Source organism: Ursus americanus, chromosome 14 (genome assembly GCF_024610735.1).
Source record: "Ursus americanus isolate L20-20 chromosome 14, mUrsAme1.1.p, whole genome shotgun sequence".
NCBI lineage: Eukaryota > Metazoa > Chordata > Mammalia > Carnivora > Ursidae > Ursus > Ursus americanus.
Genome location: NC_142140.1, coordinates 58655592 through 58683419, shown reverse-complemented (window position 1 = coordinate 58683419; position 27828 = coordinate 58655592). Strand labels below are relative to the sequence as shown.

Genomic DNA, 27828 nt, shown 5'->3' with positions numbered 1-27828 from the left:
TTTAACCCAGAACATCCCAAATATTATCATCTCATGTCATCGACATAGATAAAGCAGGTATTGAAGAGACAGTGCATATTCTTTTTTTTTTCTTTTTTGCATTGAGTCTTCAAAACCCAGTGCGCATTTGCACTCACATCTCAATATGGATGCTAAGTTTCCATCAGGAGTACTTGATCGATATGTAGACTCCATAACATTTACATACCTAAGTTGCTCCAAATATACTTAAAGAGTTTCCTGGTAACGAGTATCTGTTTGGAATTTAAGCATGAATGTAAAATGTAAAAACCAGTTCCTCTGTGGTACCAGCCATGTTTCAGATGCTCAGTAGCCGTGTGTGACCAGTGGCTGGCACGTGGGGCAGGGCAGGCGGAGAACACTTGCTGAAATTTGTGGACTGTTCTGTGGGCCAGCAGGTCTGAATGCAAGCAGTAGGGACGTGGACATGGAGAGTGGAGATAAGAGAAACAGGTTGGAGGGAGTTTTAGGAGGGAGAGCTGTGTATTGTAAGCTCCGAGAGCAGGCATGGTGACCGGGTTTACCGCGCAGGCCAGAACACTAACCACGGACAGGGACGCTATTAATAACTCCACTAGGCGAGCAGGTAAATTGGGACATCTTGTCACTGTACGTATAGGTCAGATGCGGTACCAGAGGGACTCCCAGGAACTCCCAGCCTTGACGCCACTGGGGACAGCACCTCCAAAACCACCCACCCCGGTTCCCAGGACGGGAGCCTTTCTGTGTTAAACCTGAGACAGTCCCGGGAGAAGTGGATGGTGGTCCCTCAAACAGCACATGAAGGATAAGCAAGTTCTTTTTTTTTTTTTTTTTTTTTTTTTTTTTTTTTTTTTTAAAGATTTTATTTATTTATTCGACAGAGAGAGACAGCCAGCAAGAGAGGGAACACTAGCAGGGGGAGTGGGAGAGGAAGAAGCAGGCTCATAGCGAAAGAGCCTGATGTGGGACTCGATCCCGGAACGCCGGGATCACGCCCTGAGCTGAAGGCAGACGATTAACCGCTGTGCCACCCAGGCGCCCCAGGATAAGCAAGTTCTAGTAGCATCTGTTCGCACAAAGCAGGGTTTTCTTAGTCTAAAATTCATATAAAATTTACTATTTTTTTAAAGTTTTATTTAAGTGATCTCTGCACCCATTGTGGGGCTTGAACTCACAACCCTGAAATCAAGAGTCAGATGCTCAGGGCCCTTGGTGGCTCAGTCGGTTAAGCGTCTGCCTTTGGCTCAGGTCATGATCCTTGGGTTCTGGCATCAGACCCCCTGTCGGCCTCCCTGCTCAGTGGGAAACCTGCTTCTCCCTCTGCCCCTCCCCCGGCTTGTGCTCGCTTGCTTTGTCAAATCAATCAATCTTTTTTTTTTTTTTTTTAAAGTCAGATACTCTACTGACTGAGCCAGCCAGGAGCCCCAAAATTAGCCATTTTTAAAGTGAACAATTCAGTGGCATTTAGTGTATTCACAAAATCATGCAACCATTACCTTTGTCTAGTTCCAGAACATTCTGTCACTCCCAAAGTAATGCCATCCCCATTAGCCATCAATCCCCGGCCCCCACGAGCCCCCTTCCGTCCGTGGATGGGCCTGTTCTGGACGTGTCAGACACGTGGAATCACGCTGTGTGGCCTTCTGTGTCTGGTTTCCTCCCTGACCGTCGTGGGCTCCAGGTCCATCCCTGGGGCAGCGCATGTGGGCGCCTCGCTCCTCATCACGTGGATGGGCCCCATTTTATCCATCCACCTGCTGATAGGGCAATATTTTCATCCGAACAACTTCAAAGTGCCTCTTCCCTGTCATTGACACAGCTCTGTGACCGCTGTGTGTACTGAGTGTGACAAGAGGCGCTTTTCTGTGTCCTCGAGCTCTGCGTGTCCACAGCAGGTCCCCACGGGACAGGCGCCCAGTCCGTGGCCTCAGTGGGTGCTGCTATTGTTTCTGTTGCAGTTCGTAAGCAGCTTTCAGAAGACAGAGTTGGAGGCCAGCTGTGTGGGCTGCACTGTGCTAGGTTACAGGTGAGTCAGGGCCTCCTTCGGGTGAAGGAACCCTACTGGACACCCAGGAGATTCCGGAAGATTCCAGTAGGAGCCCTCCCTCTCCAAGGGCTTCTCTCCTACCTGCAGGGCTGGGAATTCCAGTGTCTTTGTGCATTTCCGGCTACACTTCCTGCTGCGAGCCCTGCAGTCACTGAGTCTGGGCCTGGAGGAGGAGCTGTTGCAGCAGGGACTCCGAGCAAGGCTGCAGGGGCACGGCGTCCCCCTGGCTGCCCATGGCACCATTGTGTCTGCCGAGCTCACAGGTAAGTAGGCAACTGCCACCGAAAGAATTAGGAGGTGGCTGTGGGAGGCATTTGAAAGTTGCCTTAAACTTCAGGTTTTCAGTAGTTGCTCCCTCTGATGGAAAGTGCAGGATGCTTTACCCTCAGCGCACAGAACAGGTGACAGCAACCTGCAGACAGCCGGAGCGTAAACGCTTTTGTCTCTGCAGCCCATTGGATCTCGGTGGCAACAGGAAGGTTAAAGACCGTGCATAAACAAATGCACACAGTTGGGTATCGATAAAACTTTATTTACACAGTCAGGTGGTGGGCTGCGTTTAGCCCACAGCCATTGTTCGCCAACTCTGGTATAGGACTAAGAGTAAATGCTGTGCCTTAAGATCGGATGATGCAGGTTCTGTATCGTGTTCCCAAACTTCACATGAAATCTGATGATGTGGAGCATCGTGACCTGAGAGCCAGATGGGAGTCAGTGTGTCATCAAGTTAGAGACGGATTGCCTTGACCTTGCCCTACAGGACATTTATGCTCCTTCCCCACCTACCCTGACGCGCTAGTCGAGTCTCAGTAACCCTTATATCAATGCTGCCTAATTGAATTCCCCTTGGTTTGCTGCCTGCATAGCCTATTAAGGTGACCACCGGCCCCATGTGGCTCCGGAGCACAGGTCACGCAGACAATGAGACAGAGCAAGAGATTGTTTCATTTGATTTCGTCTTAAATTGATTGAAGTTAGAATTTAAGTGGCTCCCATGGTAGACTGTGCAGCTCTCAGCTTTGCAGTCCAGTGTTTTCAAAGAACTACGGAACTCACTGAATCAGCTTCTATCTTGTCTGTTTCACTGCAGGAAGCCAGAAAGGGCCACTGACAGAAAGAGACTTAAAATCAGGTATGTCTTGCCCTCTCCCATGGAGCTCCCTGCCCTCTGCAGGGTTTCTCTGATTGCAGCCATGTGGAGAGGTTTCTTTACAGTACACAGAGGAATCCCTCAAATGCAGGAAATGCTACTTTTGCACACCGGTCTCCTCCAGGGGGCTGGGCGGGGATAGTTTCATAGTCCTGTGTGGGCAAAGGACTTAAAGATTGAGACACTTTGGATTACGCGTGGCCAAACATGATTGAGAGAAAACATTATCCATCTTTTTTGAAGAGTGGTGGAAATCTGTTAAAAGACAGTTTAGAAAAAGAAGAGGGGCGCCTGGGTGGCACAGTGGTTAAGCATCTGCCTTCGGCTCAGGGCGTGATCCCGGCATTATGGGATCGAGCCCCACATCAGGCTCCTCCGCTATGAGCCTGCTTCTTCCTCTCCCACTCCCCCTGCTTGTGTTCCCTCTCTCGCTAGCTGACTCTCTCTCTGTCAAATAAATAAATAAAATCTTTAAAAAAAAAAAAGAAAAAGAAGAAAGAGTGAATGCCACACAGAGTCCTCAACTAGGTGATCCAGACCCCAGGGGTTGCTGGGCAGTGTCCGGGGACATCTGTGGTTGTAATGAGTGGGGGCTCCTGGTGTCAAGTGTGTAGGACCAGGAGTGCTGCTCAACCCCCACAGAGAACAGTCCGGCCCCAAATGTGAACTGTATACTTAAAACAGTTAGCGTGGTAAATTTTACGTTGTATATGTTTTACCAAAACTTGAGAAGCTCAGTTTCACCTTGCAAATGCCCAGCGGACAGCTAGAAACGTGTGGGTGCTGGAAGATGTGGACGTACACGTGGTATGCAGGCTACGCCCTGGCCTTCGTGCTGACCGGCGTTCTTGTGCTATGTCCCCGTACTAATTCCGAGTAAATTATTTCAGAAACGTTCAGGGCTAAAAAAGTAAAAAACAGGTGTTTTCCATGCTCTAGAGACTCTGTGGACGTCTTGCTGCAGCTGGGAGAGATGGAGTGTGATCAAAAACTTGGTTCTTTTCTGCCCTCAGGTCACTGTCCAGGGAACACCTTTTCCTGCCGGAACAGCCAGTGTGTGACCAAAGTGAACCCGGAGTGTGATGACAGAGTGGACTGCTCCGATGGATCTGATGAGGCTCACTGTGGTCAGTCTCCTACCTGGCCGGTTTCTGGGCCATGTCCCCTTTCTAGGGTCAGCTGCTGGCTCTGCTCTCTGGCCCACTGTGCACATTACATATGGGCACCCGGGCCCGGTATTCACTGGAGCTGGGCTGAGAAAAGTGGGGGGGGGGCACCCATGATATGGCTGAACAGACAGGTCCTCACCAAACTGTGGGAAACCTCAAATGCCAGGAGCTGGACCTCTGTCCTCTATGCAGTGGGATTTGAGCAAGGGAATCTTATAACTGAAATGCTGTAAGAGTAGCCAGCGTTTTCTAGTGATGCTAGCCCATGCAGTAGGGTAAGAGCTGCGTTTACGTGTGGAAAGGAAGAGGGAAGACAGAATTTGCAGTGGATGTGATTGTCTGTATAAATGAATTAATAAATTAACTGGCCAGCTGTTAGAGAATAAGAGTGGCCAACACCGAGAGGAACGTAAGATAAACATCAGCCCGTGCAAAAGCTATTGCTGTGCTTTACACGAGTCACAACAGACTAGAACGTAAAAGGCGAAAAGCCCCACTGTGATCAAGAGAACAACATATAAACGTGTCAAGCGTGTGACGTTACATAGAATTATAAAACCTCACCAAGGAACACAAAAGTGCACCAAAGAAGCCGAGACACAGCATTCCACGGAAAGATGTACGTATAAGAATTATGAAACTTGCAAATTACATGGTGAAGGAGACATTCGTAGCACATGGCACCGGGATGTGAGACGATCTGTGGAGGCTGACCGAAATGGGCGGCTCGGTCAGGTCTGCAAGGCCCCCTCAGGGTCAGTGATTCCCTGGGAAGACTCACAAAACTCAGGTGTTCTCGGCACGATTACAGTTTCTCCCCGTGGAAAGGTCATCAAAGGAAAAGGCGCACAGGGCAGAGTGTGGGCAAGACCAGGAGAGAGCAAGCTTCCCACTGCCCTCTCCCAGGGGAGTGCCGTGGACAGCCCTGCACTAACTGTCCCCGCAGCCGCATGTGACAACACACACAAGGTGTTTCCCACCAGGGCAGCTCGCCGAGCCTTGGTGTCCAGGGTCTGCCCTGGGGGTTGCTCACACGGCCACGTAACACCAGCACAGCTCACTTGATGTAGGAGAGTCCCAGGGCTGCCAGAACAAAGTGCCGTAAACGGAGTGGCCAAAACAGCGGAAATGTGCCCTGTCACGATGCGGGAGGCTGGAGGCCTGAGTTCAAGGTGTCCGAGGGTCTGGATCCCCGTGAGCTGGTGGAGAAGCTGTTTCCTACTTCTCTCCCAGCTTCTGGGGTTTGTTGGATGCCTGGAATTTCTTGGCTTGTAGGGGTGTCATCCAGATCTCTGCTGTCATGTTGAGACAGCATTCTCCCTGCGTGCGTGTCTGTGTCCACATTTCCCCTTTTCAGGAGGACACCCACCAGTCATTGGATTAAGGGCCCTCACTCATGACTTTGTGTTAATTTATCATCTGTGAAGACTCTATTTCCAAATAAATCACATTCACAGGTACTGGGGGATCAAACTTCAACATCTTTTCAGGGGTCACAACTCGGCCCATAACACTTAGTTTGCAGCCCCTCCCCAAAGGTCAAGCAGATACCACATGGCCCAAGGCCATCAGTCAGTCACACTGTAGCATAAACTTTCTGGGTGACCTAATGCCCCAGATAGACAAACCTGCTCTCATCACACAACATTCCAAGGGCTTAGAGGTTTCCTCCCAGGAGGTGGTCAAGGGCCAGACTTTCTTTGAAATGTGCGCTGTTTGGACAGCCCGGGCCTGCCCGAGTTCACTGTTTACTGCACGGCAGCACACACCACAGTAGAGACAACAGAAGGAGGGGCCCGTGGTGAGAAGGAAAAGGAGGAAAATGCCCACCAGGCAGCTAGAAACACAAGAAAGCAAGGTGCTGAGCCTTTGGTTTATGAGTTAGCACGACCCCAAATCAAGGCCGAAGGGTGAAGTTCCCACCCGCACCTAGCCTTTGGCCATGAACCATGCGATAGATGTAATATGGCGAAGGGAAGGTTGCGTGAAGGCCGCCTGTGCTCGAGGCAGAGAAAGCGTTCCTGGTTGGAAGTGTTCTCTGCCACTCCCTGGTGCGTGCAGCCTTGGGTGTTTGACCTCTGTCGAGCAGCTGGAGATGGGGCAGAGGGGGACCGGGGAGACCCTGAAGGAGTCAGCAAAGCCAAGTTCAAGGGATCTGGAGCACGTCCTTGAACGAGAGGAACATGGGGGTGAGAGATTCCTCATGGACATGCGGGCAGCACGGTCATGGGCCTGCCTTCTGGGGCTCCTGGTTGGTGGCATCTGTGTCTTGCAGACTGCGGTCTACAGCCTGGCTGGAAGACGGCGGGCCGGATCGTGGGCGGCGTGGAAGCGTCCCCCGGGGAGTTCCCGTGGCAAGTCAGCCTTCGAGAAAACAATGAACACTTCTGTGGGGCTGCTGTCATTGGGGCCCGGTGGCTGGTGTCTGCGGCCCACTGCTTCAACGAGTGAGCCCTGCATCCCTTGGTGTCGCCCTCCTTCCCACTCTGGGAGCGCTGCCTTTCCTGGCGTCCTCAGAGCCGCTTTGGAGCTCTTCTATTCCTTTCCTTCTTTCTCTTTTGTTGTTGAATCTGAGTGTGTTCTTGTTATTTATTTTTTAAATCATGGTAAAATACACATAACATGAATTTACCACTTTAACCATTACAGTTCAGTGACGTGAAGCACACTCAAGCCGCCCTGCAGTCACCCCCACCCTCGTCTCCAGAACGTTCCATCTCCCCACACAGAGACGCTGTCCCCCGGAAGCACGGACTCCCCACCCCCTGCCCCAGCCCTGGCTCCCACCAGCTCCTCTCTCTCTGTGTGGACGGGACTCCTCTGGGGACCTCCCGGGAGTGGGGTCCTGCGGGATGTGTCCTTCTGGGTCTGGTTGCTGTCGCTGAGCACCGTGTCCTCAGGGTCCGTCCACGTCGTGGCAGGTGTCAGGGTCCTTCCTCTCTTCTTCAGGCTGAATGATGACCTTCCCTTATGTGGCTCTACCACGTTCTCTGCATCCACTCCTCCGTTGACCAGTGTGGGTTGTTCCTACCCCCTGGCTGCTGTGAATCCTGCTGCTGTGAACAGGGCTGTGCAAGGCTCTCTTCAGGACCCTTTGCATTCTTGAGCATACCCACAAGTGGGACTGCTGGGTCATCGGGTAGTTCCATGCTTGACCCTTTGAGAAACCGCCATACAGCGTCCCATGGGGGCTGCACCATTTCCCGTCGCCACCAGCCACGCGGGAGGCTCCAGGTTCTCCACATCCTCACCGGCACTTGTTATGTCTACCGTTTTGATTTGAGCCATCCTAGAGAGGTCGCACTGTGGTCGTGATTTGTGTTCCCTGATGGCCAGTGACGTGGAGCACCCATTTGTAGGTCTTCAGAGAAATGTCTGTTCATGTCCTTCGCCCATTTTTGAACCTGGTTGTTGTCTGCTGTTGTTGAGGATGGTCAGAATCTTTAATAAACTAGAGTGGCTGATCCCAGAATGGAGTTGGTCTTAGGTGGGGGAAGGTTCTAGAAGCCTCCGCACCAGGCATTGCTTTTGGTTGTGCAGTCTTCGGAGTCCTGGGGAGAGGGCAGGGCAGCAGCAGCCTGGGCTCCTCACAGAGACCATTGCCTACCAACTACCCCATGGTTCGGTATGTTAATGGCCCGTGGGAGGCTGGTGAGCCCCGAGTGCACCCTGCTGTCTGCCTCGGGGTGACGGTCTGGGGGAAAGAGATCAGAAACAGGGACAACTCAGGACCATGGGAGTTGGGAGCTTTCCACTTTAAGTTTTATTCCTCCCATACGTTATTATGACAGTGTTTTAAGCAGATAGAAGAGGAAGAAATGGTACAGCCAACACCTGTGTTACCTCTCCCCTGATCTCGGCCAGTGTTCGAGTTGCTGCTCACACTCGCTCCTACTGCTTGTGTCCGTGTCGGGACCTGTACACACATCCGTGCAGGCACCTTTCTTTGCCAGACCCTTTGATGTTATCCCCTCTGACTCGGCTGCACACGTTTGCACAAATGAGGGACGGTCCCCCGCAGGCCTGCACCGCCGAGGATCGGCCGCATGCTGCCCGCCAGCGTCCGTCCACCCGCATCTGACTTCCCCCAGTTGTCCCGAGGGCTTCTTATAGCTATCTTTGTTTTTTCTTTTTTCTTCTGATATAATATAGATGACATAAAACTTACCATGTGAACCATTTTTAAGGCAATAAGAGTTTGGGCCTTGAGCTTAGCAGAGCGGTCCATAAAGATGCTGGGAGAGGGTGGGCAAAGGGGATAGACTTCGTGAAACAGAACCCAGCCTCGTCCCGTGGTTCTGCCGGGAAGCGTGCTGTTCCGCTGACTGTCCGTGGGGCCCAGGAGGCGCATCGGAGGGCCGGGATTAGGGTGAAGAGAGCGAGGCACTCGCCTGGGAGGGCGAAATGCAGGGGGTTGCCCAAAACAGTCATTGTGACGAGTGACACCTTCATGTCATGTTGCAAAAAAGTCAAATTGAGTGCAAAGAAAACCACGACGACCAGAACATGCGGTTCTGAAATCGAGACCAGACCCGACAGGCCAGGGCTCAGGGAGGGCGAGGGAGGTGAGTGGGGCCGGTGCAGGTTGCCCCTGTGCTGACGTCAGACGCCCCTGCTTTGGTCGCCGCAGGCCTAGGTGTTTTGCAGCCTGGTCTGTGGTTTCTGGGCCCCCTTAGCGTTTCGTACCCGGATTTGTCTTCACCTAGAGTGTTGCTGATTGTCGGTACAGGATGGATTTCCTTTGCATTCACGTTTGTTGTTGACAGCGTTGCGTGGAAATATCGGTTGTGAGGACTGGGTTTCGGGGCGCCCCCTTAATGTTCGGCCCCTGTGACTGCCTCCCTCGCCTCCCACTGCCGCCTGTCCCAGGGGTGGGCCTCTGAGCCGTGGTCTGTCTGTCCCGCAGGTTCCAAGACCCAAGAGCGTGGGTGGCATACGCGGGCACGACGTTCCTGAGCGGCACGGAGGCCAGCACGGTGCGGGCGCGCGTGGCCCGCATCACCCCGCACCCGCGGTACAACCCAGACACGGCGGACTTCGACGTGGCGGTGCTGCAGCTGCACAGCCCCCTGCCCCTTGGCAGGCACGTCCAGCCCGTGTGCCTCCCCGCCGCCACACACGTCTTCCCGCCGCGGAGGAAGTGCCTGATCTCCGGCTGGGGCTACCTCAGGGAGGACTTCCGTAAGTGCCTGCCCGCGACTGGCCCGAGCGCAGGGAGGTCCCGGCACAGCCGCCTCCGCCGTCCTGGGGTCCTGCGCTCGCCGGCGCCCCTGCGCCACGACTGTGTCCGTAGCCCCGATGGTCCTCGCGGCGATCTTGCGGTCATCGGCGGCCACGCGAGGAGCGTGCTTGTGGCCGAGGCCGGACGGGGCAGCGTGCCGCCTCATTGTCTCGCCTCCCACCAGAAACCAGCGTCCTTTGCGTTTTTGTGCTTTCTGAGGGCAATTTCTAAAAGGGCCCCTAGCGTAGAGTTGGGGTGCCGGCGGCATTCCTAAGCGCAGGAAGGCTGGGGTGTGTCCAGTGAGGGAGCGTGCGTTAGGTACGGTGCCCTGCGCGGTGAGCGGCGGTGCCGTTGGCCCGTGTGCAGGTGAAGGAGTCGGCGGCTTGCATTAACTCCGGCACGTTTAGACGGAAGCACATGTAACACGAGGTTACCTATCGGTCAGTTCTCGAAAATGTTGGGACCAGAGGTTCGTAGGAACCTGTCCCGTGATCCCCAGGAGCCATGCTTCCTACTCACTAATCCGGGGTTCGTGGCGACTTCACAGAACAGAACTGCCTCTGGTGAGAGCCAACTGTCATGTGACGGGATGTCGCGGGGAAACCAATTTGGGCCGGGGGACAGCTGTAGGGAAGGCCCTAGGACAGGGACACCTCCACTCCGAGCTGGCAGAGGACACACAGCATCAGGGAACAGGAGGGCGTCCTGCAGCGAGAATTCCCGTCGTCATGGAAAGTTCTGACTGACGCCGTCTAGAACATTCTAGAGCAAACTCCAACATAGTAGCCACTAGCCACCTGTTTTCATGGACAGGGCATGGGAGTGGGGGCAGCTCTGCCCTATGTAAAGGGTCTGGGGATCCGACGCGTCTGACCTCCCTCGCAGGGCCCGCTGCCTGTGTCCTGGGGTTTTCTCAGGGCTCTTTCTACCTGACGTGAAGGAAAGAATGCTTTATGCCTTCTGAAAAGGAAAGGTATTGGCCACATGGACCTAATTAGGAGGGAAGACGGTCCAGACACATTCGAGCCTCCCCAGCTCACCGAGCGTGGGTCCAGGGACTGGGCAGCGAGCAGGACGGCCTCCCCGCGTGGGGGTCAGCCCAGACCAGCGCCAGCGGGAGCACTTTCCTTGGGACGGCTGTGCGTTCCTAAGTTTGTGTCGCCGGCTGCAAAAGCATCCAGCCCCCTGTGGCGTGGCCTGTGAGAAACCGAGTTGTACATTTTATTGCACTTGAACCCAATTAGATAAGCATTTAGTAGCCATGTGTGGCCAGCGGCTACCGCTCTGGACAGCACAGCTCTAGAGGGAAGTAGGTTATAAAGATGGCAGACGAGGACGAACCCAGTGGAGGAAAGTAAGGTAGGGATGGGGGTGGGGGCCATAGCTTTAAGCAGGTGGGCAGGAGGGAGATGAGAAAGGAGATGAGGGAAGAAGGTTCTGTAGAGACAGCAGTCCAGGCAGTTGGAACAGCATGTGCCAAGGCCCTGGGGTAGGCAGTCAAACATTTTGTTTGAGCCAGGGGGCGGGGGGCTCACACCGGAAGATTTGAAGAGGGGACAACATAATGTGAATTAACGTTTAGCAGAGATGAATCGTAAATCAGCCAATGTCGGGTTAAGGAAAGCTTTCCGCAGAGGAGCACGAGAAGAGCGGCAGAGACCTAAGGGGAGGCTCAGGCAGAGCGGTTTTCAGAGGGGAGATGTGTGAACTCGGATGCCCGTCTGCTGTCTGGGCCAGAAGGTTACTGGCGGGTATTTGTAGAGCACGGCCTCTGCCGGTTTCTGAGCCGGGCGCTGCAGCAAGTCCCCTTCTGGCGGGGGACGCAGGGTCAGAGCGGACACGCCCTGCAGCCTCCAGGCTCATCTTGCTGGTCTCTCCCTGTCCTGGGCAGTGGTGAAGCCAGAGACGCTGCAGAAAGCCACCGTGCAGCTGCTGGACCAGGGCCTGTGTGCCAGCCTGTACGGCCACTCGCTCACCGACAGGATGCTGTGTGCCGGCTACCTGGACGGGAAGGTGGACTCCTGCCAGGTGAGCCCCGTGGCCCACACCTGCCCCGGGCCCCGGGGAACGGGGTGCTCACGGCTTCTGGTCCAACACCGAGACGTCCCCTGCTGGACTCCGCACGGCTGTGGATTTCCTGCGTTTTAGTTCATCCCCTTGGTCTCATGTCTAAAGCTGGATGGGGAGAAGGTGGGGAGAGAGCACTGCAGGTGCTCAGGGAGCCATGCCCAAACGAGCCTGGAGAAAGCGTCGGGAGAAGATGGGGGGGGGGGGCTTGTGTCTGAGAATGTGAGCGTCCCAGAAGGGGAAGGACAGCAAGAAAGGAGCGCGAGAGCCTCCAGGAAAGGCTGTGGCCGTCCTGTTTGCCTAGGCGAGCGGTGACCCCCACAGATCTCGTGGGATAAGGAGAGGAGGGGGTGTTTATCTGGGGTGGGTCTTCAGCTGCCCGCGGTGGAACTGGAAGAGATCTTAGACACTCTGTTGAGTTTTTACAGAAGAGAAAGCAGGTTCTGAGGTGTAGACTGTCGGCCCACTTCTGCTCCATGAGCTTGTGGGCAGACAGGTCTCAGAATCCCCGGTGGGACTCCTTCTCTGACTCTGCAGCTCCAGGATTGGGGCTGGCTGCGGCTCGGAGCCCCAACCCCCCATGAAGGCGTGCCTTTGTCTCCTAGGGCGACTCAGGAGGCCCCCTGGTCTGTGAGGAGCCCTCTGGCAGGTTCTTCCTGGCCGGCATCGTTAGCTGGGGGATTGGCTGTGCAGAAGCCCGGCGTCCCGGTGTCTATGCCCGCGTGACCAGGCTTCGGGACTGGATCCTAGAGGCCATCACTGTGGCGAGCAAGCCTCTGGCCCCCACTGCAGCTCCCACCTCTGCCATCCCCAGCATTGCCCAGCCCGCCAGTCCTGAGAGCCCAGTGGTCCACACCCGTGCCAGACCCACGCGGGGTCCCAGCACGGCGCCTCCTGACTCAGTGACCGCCTCTAGGCCACAAGGTATTTGCTGGGGGCACAGGCAGACATAGGCGTCCACTCCCTACAGGATTGGATCGATTGGTACTGGGGAGCGGATGGGTGATGGGCTAGTGATGTCTGCGGTGGGCACAGGCGAAAGCACCCTGGCACCCTTCAGACTGCACGGCCAAGTCAGGCGGTGCACGGGGGCGTATATGCAATGTCCTCACAGCTAGTGACTTCAAACTGTCCCACTCGGGGGTCCTTCCAGACACCACCCCCGTAACTGTACACACACAGACATTTTAATATCCGAGAAACTGCATTTCTTTTTTCCCCTAAATTTTTCTGTACACGTTTGCATGCTTCCTTTTGCATGAGAAGAGCAAGATCGGCTTATCTGCTTTTTTAATTTTTATTTTATTTTTGATTGCCGTGTCAAACACATAAAATGGGCCATCCTACACTTTCTTGCATGTCCAGGTCAGTCGCGTTATGTTCACCTTGTGCAACGAGTCTCCAGAACTTTCCGTCTCACAAACCTGAAGCTCTGTGCCCACTACACACAAGTTCGTCCCGCCCCCCCCCCCCCCGGTCCCCCCACCCACCCTCGGCTGCCTCCGTGTCTGTGACCGGCCGTCAGGAGCCCAGTCACGTCGGTCCTTTTTTTCACCTCCGTGTTCACAGTTTTGCACAATGAGAGTTACAGCTGGGCTTAGGCAGAGTGCGTATCCTCACGCGTCCACACTGCGAATCTTCCCGCGCAGGGACAGGGCGTGTGTCTCCGCCTTGGTTTGTGCATCTCTTCGCGGGGTGTTTGCTTCCACGAGTGGCCTGGTTCTTGTTGACTGTGGCGGAGCCATGGCAGACGGGAGATTTCTGCTGTATTCTTAACCAGTTTGCAGCCAGACGGCTCACGGAGTTGCCTCCCCTGAGCGGTTCTGTAAGGAGAGCAGGCCGGGTGGGGCCAGCCGCCAAGGTTCAGGACGCGCCCTCCCCCTGCTTCCTTCCCCACTGCTAGCTCTTCCATGGAATGTTCCAGCAACATCGAGGGATGGTCACACTTGCCTGGGGCACCTCCATGGCTTTGGCACTGGGGAGCTGCCTTAATTACGGCCTGGGGCCGAGCCATGGAGACAGGGTCTCTGGACACAGCAGTCTGTATGTCTGTCTGTCTTCTGTGGTCTCCAAGGACCCAGATCAGATGCCAGCCCTCCTTCATGGGCCCGCAGACCCGCGATGCTGGGCCTGTTGGAGCTCTGGCTCATTTAAATGTCAGCTCCCCACCACCACCTCCCCCCACACCGAACCTGCATGCCCGGTTCCCATGGGTCCTCCCGTGAGTGCTCCTCCTTGCAGTGAGCCTGTCAGCCCGACCTTGCAGGCCACAGGTCTGTGTCTGGCGGGCTCAGGCCAACGGGGCCAGGGCACTCTATGACTGTCTTCTTTGGAACCCTTCTGCCCCTGCTGCGCCACATCCTTGCTGTGAGACCTTAGGTCACCATTAGGCCTCAGTTTCTTCATCTGTATAACGGGCAGGCAGCGCTCTGGTGTCCGGGAACCACAGTGCTCCTGCTCTGGGCGGGCGGAGATGCCAGGACCCTCCTCTCTCATTCCTCGTAGAGTGCGGGGCCAGGCCGGCCGTGGAGAAGCCCACGCGGATCGTGGGTGGTCTGGGAGCCGCCTCGGGGGAGGTGCCCTGGCAGGTCAGCCTGAAGGAAGGTTCCCGGCACTTCTGCGGCGCGACCGTGGTGGGCGACCGCTGGCTGCTGTCGGCTGCCCACTGCTTCAACCAGTAAGGCCCACCCCAGCCCCGAGCGCCACTCAGCCGCCCTCCGTTGCCAGGTGCCCCAGGCGTCCTGCCACTGTGTGCTTGGGTGGCCCTGGGTCCGAGGACGGGGGTCTGAATGTCCAGCCACAAACCAGAGAGGGCACAGGCAGAAGTAGGGGTTCGGGGGGCCCAGCTTGGGCTGCAGCTCCTGGGAGGGGGAGTCTGCGGAACTGACCTTTGGGGACAGGGAGGGGCTAGCTGGAGGAAGGGACAAGGGCTCCTTCCCCTGGGCTCCAAGAGCGGCAGCACCTGTGTTTCATGCCCCTAAGGCGCCAGGGGCCTCTCATGCCGTGGGGCCCGCTTGCTCTTGTTACAGCCAAAGGGAAGGAGGGCTCCGTGCCTTGCCCTGCCCCCCAGCCTGGGACCACTGTTGGGGAGCAGCCGTGTGGCCCCTTTGTCCTCCTGGCGCCCCTCCCCAGAGTGGGGGCGGCTTTGCCCGGCTTCCTGGGGGCAGGAGGGGGTACCGGCAGGGTGTCTGATCAGCCCCTCGTCGGCAGCACGAAGGTGGAGCTGGTCCGGGCCCACCTGGGCACCGTGTCCCTCACGGGCATCGGCGGAACCCCGGTGAAGATGGGTCTCAGGAGGGCAGTGCTGCACCCCCAGTACAATCCCGGCACCCTGGACTTCGACGTGGCCGTCCTGGAGCTGGCCAGGCCCCTGGGTTTCAACACGTTCATCCAGCCTGTGTGCCTGCCCCTGGCCATCCAGAAGTTCCCCGTCGGCCGCAAGTGCATGATCTCCGGATGGGGCAGCACGCGGGAGGGCAACGGTGAGCTCCCGGCCGGGGTCTCTGGTCCGCTCCTCCAGGGCCCACAGGCACCCGCCCACGGGCGCAGCGCGGCTGCGTTTTCGACTTTTCTTGGCCCACAGCCCTGCCCATTTGTTGAGAGCCGGTCCCCCGGGGGCTTTCCTGCTGCGAGAGCATGTGCTCCGTGGCTCTTCGCAGAGAAACTTCGGAGACACTTGTGGTGTACCCTTCAGAGCCCCCCAAAGTTCATGCTAGCTTTGGAGCCGCAGAGTGGCCTCCTTGCAGGTCACCCACGGCGCTAGGGAGTCTGCGGGGGGACAGTGGCGAGAGTCTCGGGCGTGAGTAGGGGCCTGGGGTCAGCCTCCTCGCTACATGACTCGCTACGAGTCCCTGCGACCCTGTGGAACTTGGGTTCTTCGCCCGTGCGTTGGGGGGTGGCGCCTCCCTCTCAGGGTTGCTGGCAGCTGACCCCATGTGGTGGGGGGTCTCCTCTCCTCGCAGCCACCAAGCCTGACATTCTGCAGAGAGCGTCCGTGGGCATCATAGACCAGAAGGCCTGCAGCGCCCTCTACAACTTCTCGCTCACGGACCGGATGCTCTGCGCGGGCTTCCTGGAGGGCAAGGTCGACTCCTGCCAGGTGAGCATCCGCCCAGGGGCCCACACACCCCCCCCCGGCCGGCCCCCTCATTCTTGTTCGGGTCTAGGCTTCCAAAGCGCTCAGCGGGTACACAGAGACAGAAGCAGAAAGACGGTCAGTGCGACACGGCGAACGGGGGAGCCTGGGGAGACCCGTGTCTCTAATGTCGGTTTCGGGAACATTCTCTCCAGGCCGGAGGGGAGGCAGCGGTTCGTGTGTGGTGGGCGCACGCGGAGTACAGACTCGCCGATTCCGACAGACGCACAGCTGCGCTCACTGGAGGAGAAGCCGTCACAGGTTGTGAGGTCCCGCAGAGCGGCGGGTAGGCGCCTGAGCCGTGGCCCCCTCTTAGGGGAGAGCTGGCTCCGAAGCCATGCTGGGAGAGCCAGAGAAATCCACGGGCGGAGAGGTTTACGGGCCAGACGCAAAACCGTCAGTCACTGCTGGCGGGTTAGCTCTGGGAACATGTTAGCGGGTAAGGAGTCAAGCACGGTGGGTCTGTCTCCTAAAAAGGCGGGTCCGACCAGGAGAAGCCAGTACCATCGGTATCACTTTAGCGATCGAAGGGGAGAAGGGGCATCATCTCCAAAACCACAGAAAAAGGCATTTGATAATTTTTTTGAAGATGTATTTATTTTAGAGAGAGAGCTGGGGGGGCAGAGGGAGCATCTCAGGCCGACTTCCTCCTGAGTGCGGAGCCCGACGCGGCTCGATCCCATGACCCTGAGGTCCTGGCCTGAGCCGAAACCAAGAGTCAGAGGTCCAACTGACTGCACCATCCAGACGCCCCACATCTGATCGTTTGTAACAACCATTTCCAGCCACGCTTTTAAAAACCGTAGCCATATAAGAGAGAACAGAAACACACAGCACTCGTCATGCTTGTGGCCAGACAGCAGCTTTCCGTCAGACACAGGGAAGGCTGCCTGCTGTTGCCACGCGTGTCTGGAGAACACAGAAGGTCAAGAAACGAGGAAGGAGATCTGTAACGGAGACAAAGCCTCCGTCGGCAGCAACAGGACTGACCGCCAAAAAAAGGAGAAAATAAACCAGAAACACGCCACCAGCGGAGAAACAGTCAGGACGCCTAAGACCGCAACAGCGTGGCCCGACGCGAGAGCGTTGTACGAGGTCAGGAACGTTTCACTTTCCAGCAAAAGTCCGCATCCTAGAAAAAGGGACCCCACTGACAGCGGGAACGACGTCTGTCCGGTGTCCGGAAATAAACTCTAGAAGATGTGCGGGTTTTCATGGAGAAAACCGTTAAACTCTGAAGAAAACAAAAAGGTCCGAATGACCGGAAAACTACCCCGGACTGATGGGTGGGGAGCCTCGATATTACGAAGACCGTGTCTCCCCATTTTCTCTGTAAGTGCGATTCCAGGCAAAATTCCCCTAGCATTCGCCACAGCACTGAGCAAGCCGGCTTCAGAATTCCCGCAGAAGAGCAAAGGGATGACACAGGACAAGGCAAGATAACTCCGAGAAGAAGTGGGCATGTGTGTACACCCAGGAACAAAGACCTAGAAGAGCCCAGAACAAACCTAAGTGTTGGTAACCCTATTTCTGCACCAGCAACGGCCAGGACCTGAAGCAGCAGTTGTGCACTGGGCCCCGAGTCTGCACTTGGGAAGAACTGTCTGCTCTCCCAGCAGGAGCTCGGGGACTCGGGGGGCCTGGAGGATCCACTCTCCAGGGGAGCACTCACGCGGGCTCAGCGGGGCTGTGGACCCCAGGGCTTCCTCTCGACCTGGCGCCTGGCTTCCAAGTGCAGACGTCCCAAGAGAACGTGCAGAGACTGTGTCTCCCTTGGAAGTCACGTCCAGTGACGCCTCCGAGGCCACCAGCCTGCCCCCATCTGCAGGGAGGGCCACCCAAGTCCCCTGAGGCGGGCGGTGGGGGTGCCGTGACTTTGGAAAATGCAGTCTGTCCTGCAAAGCGATCACACAGCAGTAGGAACAGAACCCAGACAACCAACCAACAAGGAGATCAGGAAACAGAAGCACCACACGCAACCACAGGAACCTTCCCCTCAGTCTACAGTTTCCCAGCTCAGAGGCCCACGGGGCGCCGGGTCCCCAGAGAGGAGCGGGTCGCCGGAAGGGATTTTCCAGGGGCGGGGAGATGGAGAAGCCTCAGAAGCCGATACAGTAGACACGCACGGACGCCTCAGGAAGAGAGAAGAGCCCCGCAGCCGGTCGGGGACCTGGGCTTCCGGACGAGGCTGCTCGGGTGGAGCAGGGGAGGCCAGACAGCCGGAGGGGAGCGCGGGACGCCAGCCGCAAGAAAGACGCACGCTCTCGCCACAGATGGGACACGATGCCCGCAGTGTCCACAGCGAGTTGGGACACAGAAAGCGCCGGGGCCCCCGTGGCCCCAGACTTCAGTCGTAACCCCCAGAGGTACTGCTGAAACCAAAACACCGACGACAGCACAGTGTGTCCGCAGGCACAGCGGAAAGAGGTGGGGTAAATACCAGCCCTGGAGCCTCGCTGGTGCGGGAACGCGTCCGCTCCACGACCCCAGGCGAGCAACGCCACCTCGCTGGGCCTCCGAGTCCCACCCGTAAGTCGGGCTCGTAGTCATATGATCTTGCAGGACGGCAGTGACAGCAGTGCCTGCGTAGACTCTTCTGTGTTTGCGTCAGATCCATTACGAGCTGTATATTTTATCTGTTATTCTGTAGGTAACTGATGGGTCTGTGACAGTTGGCGTGTCGTCTTGATGCTGCTAAACACGGCCAGCTAGAAATGTTACATATAACCTCTTTCTATAAATTTTAAAGATAACACTGCATACTTTCTAAAATTACAAAATTCACATAAAACTTCCCATAAAAGCGAAGTTTGGGACACACCCCAAACTCCTGAATTGTCAGTCCCTGGGGCGCTGGGGCCCCAGGACCAGGGCTAACGGAACGCCCCAAAGCCTGGCGGTGTGAAACAGCCGTTTCACTACCGTCACGGATCGCGCGGCCTGGAGGCTGCGGTGGGGCCCAGCGGGGCTGGTGTGTGTGTTCCACGCAGGGCGGCCTCCGCTGGGACGGTTCAGAGGCTCGTGTGCCGGCAGCTTCCGCAGGCGTTTCTCCTCGCACACCTGGTGCCGGTTGTGGGCTAGGGTCCCAGCTGCACCCTACACGGGCCTCCCCACCAGGTCTCCGCCCGGGCTCATTTTGGCCCCCTCGAAACGCGGTCGCGGGCTTCCAAGAGCCAGTAGCTCTAGGGAGCAGCCTGGAAGCACATGGCATTTGCATGACCTTGCTTTGGAAGTCGCCTGGCATCACTGTCCCCGGAGCTGGGGGGTGAAGGCTGTTGCAGAGGTCAGCCCAGGTCCCAGGGCAGAGACAGAGCGCCCCCCACCCGCGGGAGGAGGGCCAAGGTCGTGGGGTGCAAAGAGCAGGTGGGCCGAGAGAGACGGTCTCCTGCCACCGTTGGGGAGAACAATGTGCTACGTGGCCTAAGCTTTGTGGTAACACCCCGATTCTTAGAGGGAGCCCTGCGTCACTGGTGCGATTCCTCTGAACGCACAGAAGGAGGCTGGTGGCTACCAGCCGCGCCCCGTTCGAGGCCGTGGGTATCTCCGTGAGGGTCACTGTTGTACTCAGAGTTTTCTGCATTTTTTTCTTACGTCTCCAAAACAAAAGAGAGAGTGACCGAAGCTCAGAGAGAAGTGACTTGATCAAGGTCACGCAAGGTCACACCGCGGGGCCTGAAGCCAGGTCTCCTGAGGCCCCCGCCGCACTGATGCGGGAACGTGGGAGCGCCTGGCAGGGCCCATGCGGAGAACGCGCCCGCGTGGTCACAGCCAGCTCGTTCCTCGGTTTCCCTGTTGTACAGAGAAAGAACTGACCTGTGTCTCCGTGTCTGCGCCAGGCGAGCAGCATGGCGGTGGTGTGACTCATGTCCTCCCCCTCCTCCCTTCACTTGCAGGGCGACTCTGGCGGACCCCTGGCCTGCGAGGAGGCGCCCGGCGTGTTTTATCTGGCGGGGATCGTGAGCTGGGGGGTCGGCTGTGCCCAGGCCGGGAGGCCCGGCGTGTACACACGCATCACCAGGCTGAAGGGCTGGATCCTGGACACCATGTCTTCCGGGCCCCTGCCCAGCCCTCCCCCACCCGTCACGGGACCCCCGCCCTCCACCAGGCCTTCCTCCAGGACGGCAGCTGGCCCCACCGTCCCAGCGGTCCTGGCCAGCAGAGCTACCTTCCAGGCCACCAGCCAACCTGCCAGCAGGACTGCCGCCACTGCGAGCGCCACTGTGGGGGAACAGACCCCACTTCCCAGTGCCCCCAGCCCCACCGTGGGCTTCCAGCCACCAGGTAGTGGGATGAACAGAGGGATGTGTGGGTGGCAGGGGCCCTGCGTCCGTCGTGACAATAGCAGACACTTGTTCTCTCCCGGAGCTGGAGGTCAGAAGTCTGAGTAGACGTGGTCCTCTCCCCGTGTCCTCACAGACTCGTCCCTCTGCGTGTGTCTGTCCTCGTGTCCTCACTGCGTCATGGCCCCCAGTGACCTGGTTCTAATTCATCACCCCTTTAAAGACCTGTGTCCAAATGTCACATTCCGAGCTCCTGGGGGCTCAGACGTAGCTGTATGATTGTGGAGAGGACGAGTCTGCCCATGAGACGTCCTGAAAGCTGGGACACAGGCCCGGGTGGGCAGCCCGGGCGGGCGGGTCTCCACTGCTCTGTCCATGCAGCCAGTGTTCACACCACGCTCCTGTGTGCAGGCCCGGCCCGAGCTGTGGTGGGGAACCGGACAGGGAACCAGAGGCACAGTAAGATGGCGAGCGGGACTGAGGAGAGCAAGCCGACCCCACAGGCTCCTGCACGGGGCCTCGGGGAGCATCTTGGCTAGGGCGCAGCCCAGCTCTGCAGGACGGGCCCGCAGAGGCGCTGATGGAGATTGCGCCTGTGCCGTCTCGGAGCGCGCCTCGGAAGTGGGGTTAACGTCTTATTGAGTATTGATCAGAAGTGTATGGAACGTGTATTTGCAGGTCCAAAATAAACCCCATTGAATACAGCCGGGTTCACACAGGTCAAGCCAAGACCTGTCAGCAGGCCCTGGCTGCAGGGCCACTAAGGGGAGAACCAGGCCTGGCTTCTGCGGGATGTGGGGTGTGTGGGTGGACCCCTGTCTTAGCGACAGTCCCACCCCTCCCACCTGGCCTTGGTTTTGAGGAATGGGATGGTCACCTGAGCAGAACTCAGAGAGAAGGAAGTGTTTTTGCCACGGACACAGGGCTCTCTAGAGAAGGGTGATGTGGGGTGGGGCGGGGACCAGGGGCAGGGTGGGGGCGCAGCGGGAAGGCGGGGGGGGGGTGGGGACCCAGGGCTGGGGGGCAGCAGGAAGGCGCTGGCGCGAGCCCCTAACTCTACTCCTCTGTGCACGCAGCCCCCCCCCCAGCAGACAGGAGCTCTGTGCTCTCACGTCCACACGAAGGACAGAGAGCATCTGGTCTGGCCTCATGCAGGTGGGGAGGCAGGTTGGCAGGGACCAAGCCAGCGTCTGGGGCCCCCCCCAAAGGAGGCGGGTGATCAGCACATGGGGCTGCCGGTCTGTGTTGCTGGACCCACTTTCCTCCTGACGAGTTTCCCAGAATCCCCAGCATCCTCACCAACTCCCCTCCAGAGACTCTGAACCCGGGACCTTTCCCTGCTCTCCTCCTCCGTCAGCATCCCGCCCCGGGCCTCCCCAGGTCCTGGTGTCCTTGTGTTCAGGGTGTGTGTGTGAACTAACCCCATGACACAGAAGTCGGGGGGAAGTGCTCGTAATCCTCTGGCCTATCCCAACCTTTAGGATGTGTCCCCAGGGCTCGTCTCTTCCTTTACCCTGGCACACGTGTGTAGTGTCCTGGCCCGATAAGCCAGAGTGGCCAGGGCGCAGACTTGTCCCCACAAAGTCAGGTTTACAAGCCCGTGCCTCGAGGCAGCCTGTGCACCATCAGAACCAGACGGAGGAACAGGCAGGTCGTTGTGGGGTCTGGGCGCATACTGGGGTGTAGGGGACGTCAGAAGGAAGCATCTCAATTGGCTAGGAGCACGGGTCTGGGCTCTGAGGGGACCTGGGTCCTGTTTCCTGGGGAACCACAAAGTGGAGACCGACGTGGAACGTCCGGGACAGAGCCCTGCGACGGTCTGCACCTGGGCTGCAAAGCTCATCTCTGAGACCGATGTCCCAGGGCAAAGGGGCGGCTTTCCTTCCGACCACAGTTGCTGCCAGTCTGGCTGCCACGAAGTTTCCAGCAAGGATGCTGGGAGAGGGGGAGCGTGTCTTGTTACCGCGGCAGCCGGCTCTCTCTGCATCGGCCTCCCACCCTGTTGACTTACTATTCTCATAGCTACAGCCTGCAGGTTCTTAGCTTGGGGTGCAGAAGAGGTGCGGAAGCCCCCGGAACTGGCGCACACTGCTGTCTTGTTCCGTGCTGGGGGCGGGGGGCAGCATTTCCAGAGAGGTGCAGTTTCCATCCGATTCCCCAGGCCTCCTGGTCTGCGTCCTCGGGACTGAGGAGCTGGGAGGGTGGCCTCTTGTCTCCCCTTTCTTCCCTTCTAGCTGAGGTTGGGACCGGAGGCTGCAGGGCAGGGAAGGCACCTGGGGAGTGGGAAAGCAGGCTGGGGAGGGGGACTGTTCTGGAGGAGGGATCCTTGTGGGAATGACCATGCGGGTCCCCCTGTGCTCCCGTGGGTGGTGACGGGTTCCTGCAGCACCCGTTGAAACCACTGGTTTGTTCTTTCTGCAGTTGTGTTCCGAGAGTGCATCCTGTCGGGGGGGGGGGGGAGGGGGGGCATGATATGTCACAGCTGGAGGAAGGATCCCGGGATGGAGAACCGGGGAGGGCATCCGGGAAGACTGGGCAGTGCAGGAGCTGCAGGGACAGGACAGGGACCTACTGGGCAGCAGCCTAGGGTGCGCAAAGGCCCTGGGGCAGTACGAACCTGGCTCCTAGCGCACTGAGAGACACCTGGGGGTGGAGAGGGAGGAGAGAGGAGGTGCTGGCCTGACCTTCAGCCAGAAAGGAGGCAAACTTAAACGCATTCCAAATGTTACTTGAGAGGAGGGCTCATTTGCAGGACCAAGCGCCAGGCCCAGTGTCTCTTCCAGGTCCCCCAGCCCACTGCTCGCTAGTCCTGCCCTACACGCCCACCCGGATGGGAGTGGGTCTGTCCGCTCAGCCGCTGAGCAGTCCCCGACTTCCCTGCAGACTGCGGCCTGGCACCGGTGGCAGCGATGACCAGGATCGTGGGCGGCAGCGCCGCGGGTCGCGGGGAGTGGCCTTGGCAGGTGAGCCTGTGGCTGCGGCGCCGGGAGCACCGCTGCGGAGCCGTCCTGGTGGCTGAGAGGTGGCTGCTGTCCGCCGCGCACTGCTTCGATGTGTGAGTCTGGCCGCCCCAACGTCCCCGGCCTGTGGGGTTCACCAGCCAACTTTGCAGGCAAAAACTCACTGAGTTGCCCCTCCAAGCCTTGGCCATGGGGGACCCCCCCCCCCGCAGCCACCGGCACCCACTGCCCCAGTCAGTCCCCTCCTTTATACAGCCCTCCCCTGCTCACCCCACACCGGCAGCCGGACTCCCACCAAACCGTGGCCACAGCCTCTCCCAGCACCCGGGGCGAGGCCTGCTGCGCCGGGCGGGGCGGGGGGTGGGTGGGGAGGAGCCTCCGGGGAACCGAGGGGACCTCTCATCCCTGGCTCACCCCACTGGGACTTGGTACCAGACCCAAAGTGGCCAGTCCCCTTCCTGGCGGGGCGCTCAGTAGGGTGGACCGGGTTAGGGGCCCTGTCCTCCAGGAGAACGGCTAGCTGAGGGGCGCACTGTGCACCTCCTGGGTCAGGGTCAGAGGGGCGGGCAGGTAGGGCCCGGCCCCCGCCGGCCACAGGATTAGCTTGTGGGGTGACGTCAGTGCGTGGGAGCGGGCGGGACCCCCGCACCCTCCGCCGTCCTAGGAGGAAGGACGACCCCAGATGAGCAAGCGGGCGGGGGCGGGGCGCAGCGACTCGGGCCGACGCCTGTCCCCGCGCGCCCCGCAGCTACGGGGACCCCAAGCAGTGGGCGGCCTTCCTGGGCACGCCGTTCCTGAGCGGCGCCGAGGGGCAGCTGGAGCGCGTGGCGCGCATCTACAAGCACCCCTTCTACAACCCCTACACGCTGGACTACGACGTGGCGCTGCTCGAGCTGGCGGGGCCCGTGCGCCGCAGCCGCCTGGTGCTGCCCATCTGCCTGCCCGAGCCCACGCCGCGGCCCCCTGACGGCGCGCGCTGCGTCATCACCGGCTGGGGCTCGGTGCGCGAGGGAGGTAGGCGGGGCCTCCCCCACACCCCTTGCCCCCGGCCGCGTCGGGCGCGCCCCGGGCCCACCCGGCTCCGTCTCGCCCGCAGGCTCGATGGCGCGGCAGCTGCAGAAGGCGGCAGTGCGCCTCCTCAGTGAGCAGACGTGCCGCCGCTTCTACCCGGTGCAGATCAGCAGCCGCATGCTGTGCGCCGGCTTCCCGCAGGGCGGCGTGGACAGCTGCTCGGTGAGCGCACTTGGCGGCGGAAGCGGGCGCTCCGCGGGGCCCGAGCCGCACCCGCGGAGGGCGGGGGTCGCGGGGCCAAGTGCTCATCGCCGCGAGACCTACCGGCCAGGTGCCCCCCTCCGGCGCCCACTTCTCCAGCCCGCCAAGCAGGGCACTGATCCCGGCCTCGAATTCTCACTCCACCACTGTTTATTGGGCATCTAGCCCCTGAGCCCTGCCGAGGAAGGACGGAAGGCTGGGCAGCGAGGCAGCGCGAGGTCCCGTTCTGCCGGGGCCAATGCCCAGTGTCCATAAACGTCCGCCAGCCGAAGGAGCGGGTGGTCCTAACACAGCCCATTTCCCAGGAACCAGGAGGCTTCCGTGGAAAGTGGCCCGGGCCCAAAGGCTGCTGTGGGGGAGGTACTGGCCTGCTCTAAGGCCTTTCCTCTCTCTCCTCCCCAGGGTGACGCTGGGGGACCCCTGGCCTGCAGGGAGCCCTCTGGCCGGTGGCTGCTAACTGGGGTCACCAGCTGGGGTTACGGCTGCGGACGGCCCCACTTCCCGGGTGTCTATACTCGGGTGGCGGCCGTGAGAGGCTGGATCGGGCAGAACATCCAGGAGTGACCGGCCGTGGCTGCCCACGCCTGGGACAAGAGAGGTGAAAGCACCAGGAAGCGGCCGGCCCCTCTGCCCGTGGAGGCGGCGGCTGGGGCGCGGGCGGGAGGTGAGGGGCTGCGGCTAACCGGGTGCAGTCTTACTGCGTATTTTGTTGGAATAAACAGTCCCTCGTCCCTAGCCTGCTGGCTCAGCACCTCCGCGTCACAGCCCGGCCCGGGGGTGGGAGGAAGGGTGCGGGGGCGGGGAAGCGAGGACCACCCTCCTAGGCTTCCGTGCCACAGCTGGGGAGGGGGCTGGCCAGCCTCCTCTTCCAAGGTCCCCTTTGTGCAAGCAACCTGTTCGCGGTCATCGCGGAAGCCGAGCCACACAGGCGGTGGGGGCGGCTCAGTCCGGGCGGGGCACCGGGAACACGCGCTACCACCTCCCACTGAGACGCCCTGCAGGGAAGAGCGACCGGGTTCTCTCCGCCCTTCCCTCATTTATTGGGCGCCCACCGTCAGGAGGTCACAGCTCAGGGGGGGCCTGACCGCACCCCAGGTCCAAATGCGGATTCTCCGCCCAAGGCACGAGGTGAGCTGGTGCACACCAGGGGACGTGCCGCCGGGCTGCCGGCACTGGGCGAGGTCCCAGGGCCCCCGAGACCCACGCTGCGCTCGCTGGCAGGCGGGAGGGGAGCAACGGCCTGCGTCGCGGCGCCGGTCTCCTCCTCAGAAGCACGGGCAGGCAGGATGCACTAGCGGGCCCCCGCTTCGCAGAGGGCATTTATGGAAATAGAATGGGGGGTGGGGGCCGGGCGCGGCGGGGTCACATGTTGGCTCGTTCCCGCTGCAGCCGTGAGTTGTAGGCGCGGGACACGGTGTTCCAGGCATCCATGTAGCGGTCCATGCACATGGCGATGCACTTCTGCAGGCGGGGAAAACGCGAGGCTCAGCTCCGGCCCCGGCCGGCGCGCCCACCCCGGGACGACCGGCTGCGCACGCGCAGGGGTCCCACCGCGACGCCCCGCTGGTCCGCGCACGCGCAGGTGCCTCCCCGCGGCCCCGGCAGTCTCACCTGTTCCGAGTTGTCCAGGGAGCCCCCCGGCTTCCCGATGCACTTCCGGAAGCACTTGTCCGTCATCCTCTGTGGGGACACGCGAGCTCAGCCGCGACACCCGCCCCCAGTGGACCCCACCGCCCTCAGCGCCCGCCCCGGCCCACCCCCGGACCTGCAGCAGCTCCTGCGCGTTAGCCACGGCGATCTGCACCTTCACCTGCTCCATGATGAGCCCCGGGTCCAGCTTGCCGCCGCCGGAGCTCCCGAAATCCGAGCCGAAGCCACCCTCCATGGCTCCGCAAAGTCAACCGAACCGAGACCGCGTGCGCCGACCCGTACCCACGCCGGAAGTCGGCCGCCCAGGGCACCACGGGAAATGGAGTCCGGGCGTGCTGGGAACGGAGCCGGGTCGGACTACAGCTCCCACAAGGCCGTGCACCCCCTTGCGCGCAAGCGCGGGCAGAGACCGGCTTCCGCGCCGGCCGCGAGTGGCTCCGACAGGGCGCCGACGGGTGGGAGGTACCGGGGCCGCCGAGAGGTCGTCCCCAACTCGCCTTGCGCGTCGCCCCGCGCATGCGTGCGGGACCGGAGGCGCGTCACGTGACCGAATGCTCGTGCGCACACGGGAGGCTCGGGCAAACCAGCGGGGGTCCCCGGCTCTCCTCTTGCTGGGCGGGGGCAGCTGTGTCATAGTGGACTCGGGGGCAGCACTTTAAAACCAAAATGTTTATTGGAGTGTTGTACAAAAAGTTTCCAGTCATAAAATGCATATTACAAATCATTGGAGAAAAAGAGACCACACGTTTGGCATGCAAGTTCGTGGACGCCGCCCCCAGCTCCCTGCCCTGCAGCCCGGCCCGGCGCTCGGCGGCCCCGCGGCAGGGTGTGCTGGTGCTCCGGCGGGGGCGCGCCCCGGGGTCGCGGGGGCCAGACCGCACCCCGAGGGCCGCCGGGCCACCATTGGCCAGGGCAGGGGAACCGTCTCCGCGTCCTTTAAAGCGGCTTAAAGCTAAAAATGTGTGACAACTACGAACTGTTTCCCAGGCCGACGTTGACGCTGTAACATGGCGTTCCACTCCGGATCTCCCAACACTTCCTTACCAACACCCCTCACCCACCTGCGGCACCAGCGCCCCGTCCTCCCCCAGGCCAGGGCCACCGGCTTGGAGAGCACAGCCACCAGCCGCCAGGAGCAAGCCCCACCCATGCATCTGGGGGCCCTGCCGGGCACAAGGGTGGCCATGAGCCCCGTCCACCCAGACTCCCAGGGCACACAGCAGGATGTGGTCGAGGCCAGGGCACACTGTCCGGAGGACCCCAGCCCACCCTCCCGATGCCTCAGCCTCTGCACTCGAGGCCCGCGCTGTGCGCCTGGTTCCCGAGATGTGGGCGCGGGGGATGCACAGCCGGCGGCCCTCCTGGGAAAGGTCGTGCGCAGGGCAGGGCTGGCGCATCGCCAGGCGGGGCGAGCTCCCCAGGGCCCACCAGAAACGCGGGGAATAGCGGTGAGACCTTTCCGTCCACGAGGAGAACCGAGTTCATGGCCGGGGGACTCGGGTGGCCATGGAAATAACTAGACCTAAAGCAAGGGGCTGCGGGCAGATTCTCGATGCAGCAGAAGCCTCCGACCCTCCGGCCACAAGCAGTTTCCAAGGAAAGTGAGACGGTGGACCGCCCAGGGTGGGAGGCAGGCGCGCTGCTACCGGCCTAGGGCAAGCTGTGAAGGGTCGGCACTCGGGCTGCTTTGTAAACGGGCTGCCTTCTGGGGGCGCCGTGCCTCATGGCTCAGTATGACGTCTTTAAGACTTGAGCTGCGCTTTCTGAAGGAATTTGCCGTCTGGGGCCTCAGAGGTCACCGAGATAGCCCCCCTCAACTCCAGCTCTTTGGGGGGCTGTCCCAATGAGGCTGGCATGAGGCCCGAAGTGGGATC

At 59.7% G+C, this 27828-nt stretch overlaps 2 protein-coding genes across 3 annotated transcripts in view; one reads left to right on the top strand and one right to left on the bottom strand.

Moving 5' to 3' along the window:
- The window catches only part of TMPRSS9 (transmembrane serine protease 9), a 31245-nt gene extending 6214 nt beyond the window's left edge, over positions 1–25031 (top strand). Inside the window, exons 4-19 of the mRNA XM_087867423.1 lie at positions 1962–2029; positions 2138–2313; positions 3141–3182; positions 4214–4327; positions 6645–6816; positions 9276–9550; positions 11482–11618; positions 12263–12581; positions 14163–14334; positions 14868–15139; positions 15620–15756; positions 19686–20073; positions 22956–23127; positions 23781–24046; positions 24129–24265; positions 24707–25031. Coding sequence (XP_087723549.1) covers positions 1962–2029; positions 2138–2313; positions 3141–3182; positions 4214–4327; positions 6645–6816; positions 9276–9550; positions 11482–11618; positions 12263–12581; positions 14163–14334; positions 14868–15139; positions 15620–15756; positions 19686–20073; positions 22956–23127; positions 23781–24046; positions 24129–24265; positions 24707–24868 — 3009 coding nt within the window. The 3' untranslated portion in view covers positions 24869–25031. The remainder of the gene's footprint in view (positions 1–1961; positions 2030–2137; positions 2314–3140; positions 3183–4213; positions 4328–6644; positions 6817–9275; positions 9551–11481; positions 11619–12262; positions 12582–14162; positions 14335–14867; positions 15140–15619; positions 15757–19685; positions 20074–22955; positions 23128–23780; positions 24047–24128; positions 24266–24706) is intronic.
- Positions 25032–25320: 289 nt separating this feature from the next.
- On the bottom strand, positions 25321–26271 carry TIMM13 (translocase of inner mitochondrial membrane 13). 2 transcript variants are annotated; one of them, XM_045800106.2, is made up of 3 exons: positions 26115–26271; positions 25916–25984; positions 25321–25765 (listed from the first exon to the last, which is right to left on the bottom strand). In XM_045800106.2, the coding sequence occupies exons 1-3, from the start codon at positions 26187–26189 to the stop codon at positions 25667–25669; spliced, it is 243 nt and encodes an 80-aa protein (XP_045656062.1). In that variant the 5' UTR covers positions 26190–26271; the 3' UTR covers positions 25321–25666. The 2 variants fall into 2 exon arrangements, with proteins under 2 accessions (XP_045656062.1, XP_045656061.1); XM_045800105.2 differs by having other exon boundaries at positions 26070–26259.
- Between the last annotated feature and the right edge of the window lie 1557 nt (positions 26272–27828).